Source organism: Xenopus laevis, chromosome 7S (genome assembly GCF_017654675.1).
Source record: "Xenopus laevis strain J_2021 chromosome 7S, Xenopus_laevis_v10.1, whole genome shotgun sequence".
Taxonomy (NCBI): Eukaryota; Metazoa; Chordata; class Amphibia; order Anura; family Pipidae; genus Xenopus; species Xenopus laevis.
Genome location: NC_054384.1, coordinates 40,506,887 through 40,521,383, shown reverse-complemented (window position 1 = coordinate 40,521,383; position 14,497 = coordinate 40,506,887). Strand labels below are relative to the sequence as shown.

General features: G+C 40.2%; 1 protein-coding gene across 1 annotated transcript in view; it reads right to left on the bottom strand.

Moving 5' to 3' along the window:
• Positions 1-2,493: 2,493 nt before the first annotated feature.
• sh2d4b.S (SH2 domain containing 4B S homeolog) overlaps positions 2,494-14,497 on the bottom strand; it is a 119,868-nt gene continuing 107,864 nt past the window's right edge. The window contains exons 7-8 of the mRNA XM_018239461.2: positions 4,139-4,359; positions 2,494-2,972 (exon numbers count right to left, since the gene is read on the bottom strand). Coding sequence (XP_018094950.1) covers positions 2,880-2,972; positions 4,139-4,359 — 314 coding nt within the window. The 3' untranslated portion in view covers positions 2,494-2,879. The remainder of the gene's footprint in view (positions 2,973-4,138; positions 4,360-14,497) is intronic.

Genomic DNA, 14,497 nt, shown 5'->3' with positions numbered 1-14,497 from the left:
TAATTGAAATAGTATTGTCCTACTTTAAGAACTTGGAGGATAGGTTGTTGCAAGGTGACAAAGATAATGTAAGATGTTTACATGTATGAAGTGCAGCTATATGTATATGATACAAATTAATTTAAAAATGTTTTCATGGTTATCAATTAATTACTTTCCTAGTTCAGAGAATAAGTGTTTGGATGTTTTGCTACAGTATATTCTTTAATTATTAGCAAGAGTAATGTAGACTTTGGCACTGCACTAATGCACATTAAAATACATTTGTATATGCTATTGATCTTACACAGAGCCCAAGTGCAACTGCATTAAATGGAGATCAAGGATGCAAGAGTAGCCTACAGGGGTTTCACTGACCTTCTACCATAATACCTTAGTTTTTTTTAGCTCTCAAACTTTAAATACAACCTTTTGATGCATATTTAATATTAAACTAACATTTTAGTACTATTTGTAGCATTATAATAGGAATAGAAATACTACAAATTATTCTGTTTTTCAGCTTTCAATCTCATAGAATCAGGGGAATTTTATTTTATTGAGAAGTAAAGTATAAAAGAACTCAAACTCCACACCTACAAGAGTTTGCTGGCTTAAAGAGGTTGTTCACCTTCAAACACTTTTTTTGAGTTCAGTTGGTTTCAGATTGTTCACCAGAAATGAAGACTTTTACCAATTATTTTCTATTTGTGTTTTTCTAATATTGAAGTGTAAAGTTTCATCTTTCACTTTTGAATGCATCTCTTCTAGGGGGTTGCTGACTTTTAAAAGGTTCTAAATTGATAGAGTTGATACATTTTTTATCTTTGACCCAGCTGAGCAGAATCCCTGAGTTTCATTAAAGGCAACGTTTAAAATTGATACAATAGTTGCTAATATTCAACAGATGCTGCTGAGAAATGTATCAACTAAATGCCGCAAATTGTAACAGTTCAGAATGCTCCTGGATCACTGAGCTGCCAGACTGAAACACCAGAGACACAAACATTAAACTTTAAACTTAAATTTTGTGGAAACGGTAAAAAATAAAAGGCAGAAAGAAATTTAAAAAAATTATTTAAGGTGATCTGCAAACAAATTAACTGAAAAAAGTGTTAGGAAGGCGAACAACCCCTTTAATGGACAGATATTATGCAATATGCTTTGGGTGCCCATCAATTTGTTTTGTTTTTCCTAAGAGCTGTAATAAACACTTCTCTATTTGCATGTGTTTTCCCACATATCAGCTGTATGTTACACAGAAAACCGCTGGGAAAGTGAATGAAGTCTTATTACAGGGTTTACAGTTGAAGTTCATATTCACAGCCAAAAGTGTATATCCCATATAATTATTCACTGGTTTCTTTCAAAGCAACACTTACTTGATGAATTGGGTGGTATTACTCGCATTCAGATATGGACTGACTGATGAATGGAATGGAGACAGTGTGCTATTTAAACAAAGAAAAGTACTTTTTTTCAACATAATCACTATTTATTTGGTTTATATTGAATATCAATCTATGCTTACTCTTTATAGCTAAGGGGATTACACCATGTAGGGCAGTATAATAGGCTGATTATATGTGCATTCACTTTCTTACTTACTATAGTCAAAATGTTAAAAAAAAGATTAGATATATAGATAGCTATCCACAGAATAAATACATTTGCTTTATAAAGTTGAGCCCTAGGAGTGAAGAAATGTTTTGTCTTTTAAAATATATAGATCTGTAGTAAGCTACAATTACCATTAGGCTTTTAAATGTTCAGTACTATATGATCTGTAATCTGTCATAATTATTCACAATATAAATTATATTACCACTATTACTGCTATAATATGGCTGAGGTCTACAACTAAAGGAAGATTTACAAACTGGCAAAAATTCACCAGCAACCGCTTCGCTACCATCGCAACACTTCACCAGGCAAAACTTCACAGGGACAACGCTAAATGCAAAGTTTCATCCTGGCGATGGACACTGTTACTTCGGCAATGCGAGCAAATCAAAGCGAAGATGTGCTAGTGTTCAATTCTGCCTAGCACTCAGGCTAATTTACATATGGCTAGCATCTATCTCTTTCGCTAGCAAATTGGCGCCTGCACCCATTAGTAAATTGGTGAAGTCCCTGCGAGCAGTAAGGCTGGTGAATTGTCGCCAGTGTTATCCACTTTGTCCTTTATTAAATCTGGCCACTAGAGGCTTATTTATCAAAGGTTGAATTTTGGTGGTTTTAGAGGTTATTAAAACCACGACTAAACTCACAAATTCTAAAGCCACAATTGTCATTGAATTTTTTTAAAAGATCCAAATATAAAAAGTACGAACTAAAAAAAAAATCGCTGAACAATGTGCTAAAAAATATCAGGTCAGCGCAGCTCCCATTGACTTCTATAGGACAACTTTTTCTTTATGAAGTTTTCGTGTTGTTTTCACTGAATAAATCTTGAATTTTTAGAGCTTTTTATAAATATAGGAAAACCACAAATTTTTCAAGATAAGTGGGAAAAATATTTTTTTATCAATTCTTTATTTAGCAAAAAAAAAAAAATTTATATTTTTTAAAACATTTCTCCAACGGGGATTTTTGCTCTTTCATTCTGAAATGTAATAGCTCTTTTGGGAATTAAATTGATTACAATATAAAGATTTGTACCTAAAAACTAATCTGCATTAAAATTAAAAGAGCTTAATTAAACAAATTAAAAAGAGCTTTGTATCTGTATTCCATTCAGAGATTTGCAGCAAGCATTTTTTGTATGTTCAGAATATTATTCACTGTCATTAGCAGACCTGTGGAAAAATGTATTTCCTCTTAGTGCCATTTGTCATTAGCTCATGTAGCCTGTATTTTGATACAATGACAGAATTGTTAAAATGTAACCATTTACATTTTTAGTCAAATAGGATGCTATAGTTAGGAGTTTTCTTGATCTGCCCACAAGGTTCCACAAGAAGTTCCCCACCAGAACTCGTAATGACTTCTTCCTGAAAAGAGAACCAAAATAAGAATAAAAACCTGACTTTTAAGATACGTTTAAAAGATGCTCTAAGGCAGGGGTCAGTAACCTTAACTATCAAAAGAGCCATTTTGTCCCCTCTTCCACTAGAGAAAAAGTCTGGAGCCGCAAAACATAACACAGCTTATAAACTTTTAAAAGTTTTAACCTTTTTTTAATTTTAACTGTCACAACAACAGAATACAACAAACAGAAGTGCAGCGTGTATGTGTAGGCCTACTTTAAATAAATTAAATACTTAATAGCCTTATTAAATGCTAGTGTTCTCATCTGCTTAATTTAGGGTTGCCACCTTTTCTGGAAAAAAATACCGGCCTTCCTATATATTTAAGTTTTTCCCTATTAATTACATTGGGATCAACCATAATTTTTACCGACCAGGCCCGTAAAATACCAGCCAGATGGCAACCCTAGTTTAATGTGACTTCTGTTTCTGAAGCTCCATGCTGATCTTCCCTCTACTCTCGTCTTGAGTGTGTGACCTCGGTAAGGACCATGATGATTCATTTTGCTGTGGCTCGTCTTGCCTGTCACTTCTGGGATGTCTTTACAGCCCTCGCAACTGAACTCAAGAAGCCGCCAGCAGGTGCGAGGGCTATATAGACAACGTGACAGGCAAAGCTGCAAGACCGAGCCGCAGCAAGCAGGATGAAGAGCCACATGAGGCTCTGGAGCAACGGGTTGCCTACCCCTGTTCTAAGGCAAAGGAGTGTGAGTTTTTCTTTTTAAACATGCATCATCATCTATATACAGTTAACACTAACATCAATGATACAACATTGGGAGACAAATTTAATAACTTCAAATTTTTATTGGAAAATTTGTGATTAGATCACAGAAAAATGTGGTCACTGAAAATAACTCAACAAAAATTGCATTGTTGTATTCATTTTCACAAATTTAAAAAAGTCTCAAAACATAAAAAGGCTAAATTTAAGCTGCCAAGTTTTTAAATACATTTTTTGCTAAATCTCAAAAATGAAAGATGAAAAAAAAAAGTGATTGTGGTTTTCTTGCATAACGGCAAGAAACACAATCTTGAATCTTAAGAAACAGGCCTTAATCTATCTATTTCTCTTCCTAGCTGTCTGTCTGCCTACTTAATGTAAACTTTAATATCTCCATGAGTGATACCTTATGAAAGTCAATAAGGTTTGTGAGCGTTGCATGCCTGTTGGGGTCCACGCCAAGAAAACTGTAGTAATCCCCTGATGCATCCACCAGAAAATGCTTGAAACCAGTTTGTTGACGGTAAGACAAGGCATAGCCCCAGATCATCTCACTAATGCGGACAAGAAAGGACCCTTCTGGTTTATTCATTAGTAATTCTTCTGCGTCCTCTCGACTTATAATTCCTGACAAAATGTTAAACAATTAGATAGAGTGTTTATATTGTTTTTTTTTACTAAAGAAGCCTTACTGTTATAACTGTAGTGCAGGCTTTAAATGCCATCAATATTTTTGTTTTCATTAGCTCTCTTCCCCATGTTTAAATACTAGTGTATATTTAAAAAACAATAGTCATTATGATACTGATCCTTTTACAGCTATGGAAAAACCTATATCCAGAAAGCTCTCAATTAAAGAAAGGCCATCTCCCTGAGTCCATTTTAACAAATAACTCTAATTTTCCAATTTTTCTCCAACATAATAAAACAATACCTTGTACTTGATCATTACTAAACTGCATTAGTCGATAATGGTAGCATAACAATTTCATTGGATTTACTGTATTTAAGTTTTAATGTTTTTTGGTAATACAAATTATAGGAAAATAGAACTCATTCTGTACCTGTACTGCACTTTTCTACCATGTTTTCTCTACCATATTTGCAGAATCATAAGAAAGTGGCCAGTATACACAGGACACAATTCTATAACACTTCAGAATAAAGTTTAAAAGTGCTATGGGGTTAAGTCCCAGCTATTTATAGATGGGATGGAATGATCCCCTAATGTTTACCTGTGCTCTATCCAGTTTCTCCTTACCACATATTAGTAAGTTATTGGTAATGGTAAGCTTCTAATGAAATAAGTCAAGTGTGGGCCCACGGTAGGGAAATCGTACAGTGAATTCTACTGGTCCAAGGACTGATGTGAAAAATTACATATTACTTGTGTAACCTGTTAGTACTAGGAAAGATATTGCGTGCTTTGACATTAATGCTGCAATGCTTAATCCTTGCCATTAACACAATACATATTGTGTTTAAAAAGTGCATTACCAAAATTGCATTGGACTATTTTCTTTTACTATTTTAAAATATCTTATAAAATCAAAAAGAGTAAAGTAAAAAAAAATATGAATGTTACTGGATCATTTACTGCTTATGCAGCCCAAAGTTTTTAGTATAGGTTTTCTATAAAATGTAGCATATAGCATATTATTAGTAGAAATGCTTTTAACAAAACTGTCAATACAATCAATGTTCAGATTCAAATTTCCACTCAATAATGCGATGGTAATTAAACCGAAATGTTGAGGAAATAACATACTGCAGTAAGTGCAACAATATTTCCACTCACCAATCCTCTGCTTCATTACACAGCATTGTATTATGTGAAAAACAGTCATTAACCTAGTACATCAATGGTCTTCATTCTCCACACGGAGTTCTCTGCATACACACACAGAAATCTACTTTCTAATTTGTGACATTGCCTTATTAAAGCCCATGAGTTGCTGTCAAAGTTCATATTCTAATTAAGCGCAATGTAAAATGGTGGAGCAAGCAGACTGTTATCTAGAAAAACATATTGTAATTCAAATAGGTGTAGAATTTGCTTACACTCAAAGGGCAATGCAGCTCTATTAAAGACTGTCTTGAAAAATGAGGATTTGAATTAAAGCTCTTGTAAATTTATTTTACATTAACCCACAGCCTATTTTCATGCTTATTTCTCTTTTTTTCCCTTCTTAATCAAGCATGCTTTAGTTATGGGCAAATTGCTTCTTACTTAAACCTGCCCTCCATTCACCAACAGAAAATTAAAAATATTAATGTACAGTATATGAAATGTTTCATTTAGGGGGCATGTTTTGTATGTGTTTGTATAGATTGGATTCTGCAATACAGAATTAATTTCTGTACTACATTGGAGCTGTCAAATTTAGGGCCCAGGGGCCAGATGAATTCCTGCAAATAATTTTATTGTCATAAAAGTAAAATTCTTCACACACACACACACATATCGTAGTTTGTATGCACTCACAGGTCTTATGGTGAAATAAGAAAAATATTTTATTATCAATACCCTCTAAGGCGCAACTGATGTTTCGGCTGACTCCTCAATCAAAGTGATTATGCAAACACCACATCAAATACGCAGTATTATCGGGAACCCAGCTTGACATGCAGGGTGCAGTGTAGTCATCAGTGTAGAAAAACAACGAAACAAATGTGCATAGCAAAACTGACTGATTGTGAACAATCAGAACTCTAAAGTAAAAATGTTTTCAGGCATTCGCAGACAAATGTAAAGATATTTAAACATATTTAAACATAGTATGAGAAAAGTAGGCACCGACTACAGGGTTATAATAATACAGAAGTGTATATCTCTAGTGCAGTCAGTGGTATAGAGTAATGCAGGATCTGTGTTACAGATAAGCCGACATAAGATACATACATAGTAACGACACCTCGTTAGTGATACATCGTAGCCAAAAGTAATAAATGTGACAAGAAAAGGAAACAGAATATCAATATTGAGTCCCAAGGAAAAACAAGGGAAGCGAACAGATGACATACATGTACCTACAGGGGAGGGAAAAGCAGCATGTGGGTCCAAGTCGCTAACCATGCACTACAACCCTTAGCCATTTTGGTGGACCACTTCTTACAGCCATTGGTCCTTAACACTAGCTCCTACATCCATGATACTGGGGACTTCCTAGCAAAACTAGCAATGTCACTACCCCCCATGGTCAAATTGGCCACCATGGATGTTACTTTGCTATACACAGTGATCTCGACCAGTGATGGAATGCAGGTTGACAGTGAAGCTCTCAGCACACATCCAGAACCAGACCAACCACCAACGCAATTCCTCATTCAACTCCTACACACTTGTCTTTCTTTGAACTATTTCAAATTTCAATTGTCCTTCTACCTACAACTGAGTGGGACCAGCAGGGGTTCCAATGTCGCAGCATTGTTTGCCAATCTATACATGGCCTAATACGAGCAGACACATATCCTCACAAAATATGGGACTTATATCTACAGACTTTATAGATATATCGATGACCTGTTCCTATTATTGACAGGTACTACTAAACAGTTCCAACAAATGGCGGATGAACTCACTTCTTTGACCTTTACAATATGGTTTACAGCATTGATTCATGATACACAGATCTCCTTTCTTGACATCTCGTTGATTCTCACCTCTACTCGCTTGAAAACCCCTATGTTCAGAAAGGTCACAGACCGCAACACACTGCTTCATCATTCTTCCTGCCACCTACCACACACGCTACATAGTTTGCCCTACTCCCAAATGCTACGTATGTTGAGAAATAACTCAGAACTACCAGAATTGCAATAACAACTTGATGATCTGGTCGAAAGTTTTCTGCAGCGGGGCTACAAAAGACAAGACTTAGTAGCCTGTAAACTGAAAGCCCTTGCTCATACAGAGGATGAACTTCTTTTCAGAAGCCAGGCCCATGACACTCGGACCAACAATGGAGAGAATGACTTTTCTTACTACCTATTCTCCAGACAAAAAAACACTTATTGATGCCATTCATAATCATTGGTCCATATTGGAGAGCGATACCACCCTACCACCCTCCTTTAGGACACATCCCCGAATTGCTTACAAAAGGGGTAATAATCTACGTGACCTGTTGGTCAGAACTGACCCTAAACATTGTTACCTCTCGGAACCTACCACTTCATGGCTCAACCCTTTAAAGAAAGGATGTTAGAAATGTCCAATGTGCACTACATGTAACAACCTAATTTCTGGTTCCACCTTCAATCACCCACACATGGGGCAAATTCACTAAGCCGCGAAGCGCCGAACGCTAGCGTTAATTCGCTAGCGTTTGGCATTTTCGCTACTGCGCAAATTCACTAACGAACGCTGGCGTAGTTTCGCTAGTGTTACTTCGCAACCTTACGCCAGGCGAATTTTCGCTAGCGACGAAACTACGCAAATTCACTAACTTGCGCAGTGTACTGAACGCTACCTTTTACGCTAGACTTCCTTCGCCACCTCAGACCTGGCGAAGCGCAATAGAGTACATAGGGATTGTTTAAAAAAAAAGTCAATTTTTTTCTAAGTCCCAAAAAACGCTGGCGTGTTTTCTACATGATGGCTGATAGGCTGAAAAAGATCGAAAATTTTTTGGGGCTCCCCTTCCTCCCCCCCTATATTTCCTGACTCTACAACCCTTAGCCATTTTGGTGGACCACTTCTTACAGCCATTGGTCCTTAACACTAGCTCCTACATCCATGATACTGGGGACTTCCTAGCAAAACTAGCAATGTCACTACCCCCCATGGTCAAATTGGCCACCATGGATGTTACTTTGCTATACACAGTGATCTCGACCAGTGATGGAATGCAGGTTGACAGTGAAGCTCTCAGCACACATCCAGAACCAGACCAACCACCAACGCAATTCCTCATTCAACTCCTACACACTTGTCTTTCTTTGAACTATTTCAAATTTCAATTGTCCTACTACCTACAACTGAGTGGGACCAGCAGGGGTTCCAATGTCGCAGCATTGTTTGCCAATCTATACATGGCCTAATACGAGCAGACACATATCCTCACAAAATATGGTGGGCAGGCAGCGTACAAAGCAAGGTCATGCAGGCAAGGGTCAAAACCAGGAGATCAATCAGAGGGATACGGCAGAAGAGGTCGTCGAAATTCAGGCAATGGATCAGGATACAGAGGTCAGAATCGTCAGGAACAGGCAGGGATCACAACAGGTAGTCAGAATCAAGTTTCAGAATCAGAATAGCAAACAGCTAAAGGCACCAGGAACAACCTATAACGAGCAATGAAAACTAGTAAGATGGCCCTTTTAAATATGTTCGCGCCATTGCGCGCTGATGTCATTGCACCAGCGCGCATGCGCTAACAAAACAGCAGGAGCGCGCACCGCGCTCCCCTTTTTACCAGCGCCTAGAAGGGAAGAAGAATGCGGCGGGCGTCCCCGCGAGGGGGCGGCAGGCGTCCCTGCCGTCCCCCCACTAGACCACCAGGGTAAGTTCTTACATTACCCCCCCTCTAGGGGGGCCACTGGACCCCCAGGTTTCTCAGGAAACGTCTGATGGAATAGTCTCCTGAGACGGTAAGCCCTGATGTCACTAACTGAAACCCAAGAGTTCTCCTCGGGGCCATAGCCCTTCCATTTAACCAAGTACTGAAGCTTACCTCGCACAAGGCGAGAATCGAGGAGCTCTTGGACTTCAAATTCAGACTGACCTTCAACCAACACTGAGGGAGGAACAGACAATTGACGAACCTGTGAAGCTGGCTTTAGAAGAGACACATGAAAAGAATTAGAAATTTTGAAATTATCAGGCAGCTTGAGACGAACAGAAGAGGGATTAATTATTTCAATGATGGGATATGGACCAATGAACCTGGGCCCCAACTTGAGAGAGGGGACTTTAAGCTTAATGTTCTTTGTAGACAACCATACAGAGTCTCCTACCAGATATTTGCTTTTTTCTGAGCGGTTGTAGCTGCAGAAAGAGAGTCATGCACCCCAGACCAAATTTTTGCAAATTGTTTGACAGAAGAGTTGACAGAGGGTACAGGAGACAAAGAACCGGAAAAAGAAAATGCACTGGGATGTAAACCGTTAACAATAAAGAGTGGAGATTCACCAGTAGAAGAATGAGTCGCATTATTGTAAGCAAACTCTGCCCAGGGTAAAAGTTCAGCCCATGAGGACTGGTTGTCAGACACATAACACATTAGAAATTGCTCAAGGGATTGATTAACCCTTTCGGTTTGACCATTTGTTTGAGGGTGATATGCGGTAGAAAATGATAATTCAATACCAACCAAGGAGCAGAATGCTCGCCAAAACTTTGAAACAAATTGTACCCCTCTGTCAGAAACAATATTGACCAGGAACCCATGCAACCTAAAAATGTTAGAAATGAATAATTTGGCTTAGGTTTTGGCAGAGGTGTGGGAGGGAAATGAAGTGGCTCATTTTGCTAAACCTATCCACCACCACCCAACTCACAGTTTTTCCTTGAGAGGAAGGAAGATCGACAATAAAATCGATCGAAAGATGGGCCATGGTCTGTCAGGAATATGAAGTGGCCTTAACAACCCCTGTGACAATTTTTTAGAGAATTTCAACCTTTGACAAATAGGACATGAAATAGCAAATTTTCGAACATCCTGCTTAAAGGAAGGCCACCAAACATTTAGAGACAAAAGGGACACCGTTTTAGTGATGCCAGGATGTCCCGTCATTTTGGAATTATGGGCTTCACATAAAACCTGTTCCATCAAATCCTCTGGAACAAATAATCTACCCGAGGGAGTTTCTATAGGAGCAGTTGACTGAACAGAGGATAGGAGTGTGGCAAGGTCAGGTCCCAGAGCAGCCACAATTAACTGGCCGGGAATAATGGGAATGCACTCACTAGTTTCAGATGGATTGGATTCAAAACTTCCAATCCGTCTTTGTATTTTTAGTACCAGGCCTGAAAGTAAGGGTAAAATTAAATCGGGTAAAAACAAAGCCCATCTAGCCTGCCTAGGATTTAGTCGTCTAACAGATTCAATATATAGCAAACTTTTGTGGTCGATAAAGACCGTTATTACATGCTTAGCCCCCTCTAACAGATGACGCCACTCCTCAAAGGCCCAATTAACAGCCAACAATTCTCTATTCCCAATGTCATAATTAGCCTCAGCGGGCGAAAATTTTTTAGAGAAAAAAGCACACGGATGTACTTTGTTGGTTGTTGGATGCCTTTGGGAAAGAACTGACCCAGCCCCAACTTCGGAGGCGTCAACCTCCACAATGAAAGGAAGCGAGGTGTCAGATGACGAAGAATGGGGGCAGACGAAACCTCAAAAAAGCATTTTTCTAGTTTAGCATACAGGTTGTTTTTCCTTAGCCTGAGTAACACTTCCTGAACGTGTCTACGGTGATCACACGGATTAGAAGAAAAGATCAGATATCATCTAGATAGACCACTACGAATAACCCCAGTAGGTCCCGGAAGATGTCATTGACAAACTCCTAGAACACTGCGGGGGCGTTACAAAGACCAAATGGTATTACCAGGTATTCCTAGTGGCCGTCCCTGGTATTAAAAGCCGTTTTCCACTCATCCCCTTCCCTGATACGGATGAGGTTATAAGCACCTCTAAGATTTCATTTTTAACCTGATCAAAAAGTTCAGAAATCAGAGGAAGGGGGTAACGTTTTTTTATGGTGATCTTGTTTAGACCTCTGTAGTCTATCCAGGGACGAAGACCACAATCTTTTTTCCCAACAAAAAAGAAACCTGCCCCAGCAGGGGAACTAGAGGGTCTGATAAAACCTCTTTCTAGGTTTTCCTGGATATATTCTTTCATTGCCTGGGCTTCAGGCAAGGAGAGAGGGTAAGTTCGACCACTAGGGGGAGTAGACCCAGGGATAAGATCGATTGGGCAGTCATACTGCCTATGTGGGGGTAAGATTTCTGCAGCCTTCTTAGAGAACACATCAGAAAAGCTTGCATAAGCTGCAGGTTACCCCTCAAGGGACGAGACTGCCACCACCGGAGGAAGGCAAGAACCCATACATTCAGAACCCACTGGAGAATCTCCCCTGTTACCCAATCTACATGTGGGTTATGTGCCTGAAGCCAAAGTAACCCTAAAATTAGAGGGGAAGAAGCACCCTCAATAATGAAAAAGGCTAGTTCTTCAAAGTGTGAGTTGTTGGAACACATGGATAGAACTACAGTTTTCTTGGTTACCAGGCCCCAACCTTAAGGCTTCTTGTCCACCGCTAAAATTCTCATAGGAGGACAAAGAGAGGTTAAAGGAACATTAAACCTTACTGCGAAGGCAGCATCCAGAAAATTCCCCTCCGTCCCAGAATCCACAAAAGCGGAGACCTTGACAGAGCCCGTAGGCCATGTTAATTTAACCGGTATCATAATCCTAGAGGAAGAATGGGGAGAGGAAACTTCAGCACCCAAATGGAGCTCCCCTTCTCCATTTAGGCTTAGACGTTTCCCAGCCTCTTAGGACATATATTTAGAAAATGACCCTTTTCTCCACAGTAAATGCAAAGACCCAAATTACGCCTACGGGCCTTTTCCTCAGGAGTTAGATGGGATATGCCCAGTTGCATAGGTTCATCCTGAGGTAAGGGCACAGAGGGAATAGGGGGTTTGACATGAGTTACCACATTAGGAAGGAAAGACTTAACATTAGAAATCCCAGAATGAAAAGAAGTTCCCCTCTCACCCCTTCTCTCCCTCTGTCTTCTATCTACTTGGATGGCTAGAGACATGAGGTCATCCAGGTTAGTAGATAGCGGGTAATTTACTAAGCTGTCTTTGACAGAGTCTGAGAGCCCTATCTGGAAATGGCTACAAAGAGCCATGTCGTTCCACCCAGTTTCTACTGCCCATCTGCAGTAAACCTCCGCATCTCGCTTTCCCTGGCGCAGCTTACGAATCGCGGAATCGGCAGAGGAAGCACGATCCGGGTCATCGTAGAGAATAGCCATAGACTTAAAGAAAGTTTCTAAAGAAAAGCGGGCAGGGTCAGTGGAAGGTAACCTCAGGGCCCAAATTTGGGGATCACCCTGTAGCAGGGTCATTACGAACCTCACTTTTTCTTCGCCAGTAGCGAAAAAGTGGGGGAAAAAGCTGAGGTATAGTTTGCATGCCTCTTGGAAAACAAAGAATTTGGATCTGTCCACATTAAACTTATTGGGGAACACGTTACCCATCATGGCAGAAGAACCCACAGGAGCGGCCATAGGAGGGGTGACTACTGGAGCTGAAGACTGAACAGAAGCATCCAGTCGACGAGTCAAATTGTGAAAACCTTGCATAAGGTAATCTTGCCTCTGCTCATGTTCTTCCAGGCGCTGTAACAAGGTGGTGAGTAGCGCTTCAGTGGTGGAAGGAGCAGCGGCAGCAGCGGCTTGACCTTCTTCATCCATTCTGGCCCGTTATAATGTCACGGTCGGCACCCAACACCAGAACAAACATCAGGCACCCTGGTCTCGGCTCGTGCTTCACCAGTAGTGTGACCTCCTTTGTGCCTTGGGAGGAGCCCTCGGCTTACTTGGATGCCACCTGGACTTAAACGAGAGGTGCAAGATGAGGGTTCTGGATAGGCAGAGGGGCGCGACTGTAGAGCAAAGTCTTTGGACAGAAGGTCATAGTACAAGGTGTTTGACGGGATCGTAGTCGGAACTGGCCGGGTCGAGGCAGGCAGAAAGTCAGCGTAAACAAATCAGGCCGGGTCTGGGCAGGCAGCGTACAAAGCGAGGTCAGGCAGGCAAGGGACAAAACCAGGAGATCAATCAGAGGGATACGGCAGAAGAGGTAGTCGAAATTCAGACAATGGATCAGGATACAGAGGTCAGAATTGTCAGGAACAGGCAGGGATCACAACAGGTAGTCAGAATCAAGTTTCAGAATCAGAATAGCAAACAGCTAAAGACACCAGGAACAACCTATAACGGGCAATGAAAACTAGTAAGTTAAATATTTGAATTTTCATGCCGTTGCGCGCTGACGTCATTGCGCCACCAAAACAGCAGGAGCGGGCCGTGCGCCCCTAGTTACCGGTGCCTAGGAGGGAAGAAGAACGCGGCGGGCATCCCCGCCGAGGGGGCGGCAGGCGTCCCTGCCGTCCCCCCACTAGATCACCAGGGTAAGTTCTTACACGCAGGTTCTCATATGTAGCAATTTTACAAACCCTTATGGGTGACAGATATGAATACAAAATTACAAGAGATAATTAGTGATGGGCGAATTTATTCGCCAGGCGCAAATTCAACTGCCCAAATGTGGTGTTAGGAGGAGATTGTAATATGGTTTTATCTCCGGTAAAGGATAGACAAAAAAATGTCTCACAAATTCAGAGGGCTCATGCTCTTATAGACATATGGAGGGTGGAGCATCCAGCGGGCAGAGAATACACACACTATTCCCATGCAAGTGCATACCAGAATTGATTACATTTCTTATCGTCTTCTATGTGTATTCCCCAACAGTTTTCAAGAATCCACTCTATTACATGGTCGGACCATACTCCGGTGGAAATAACAATTAGATTGGGACAGCGTAACAAATAAAATGCACACTTGGCGTCTAAATGACTATTTGCTTAAGATACCAGATATAAGGGATAAAGTGAGAGATACAATACTGGATTATTTTAAAATAAATGTAGGATTGGTAGATTCACAGGGAATACTGTGGGAAGCCCACAAATCAGTTATAAGAGGGCAAATAATGTCATTGGGATCGGCACTC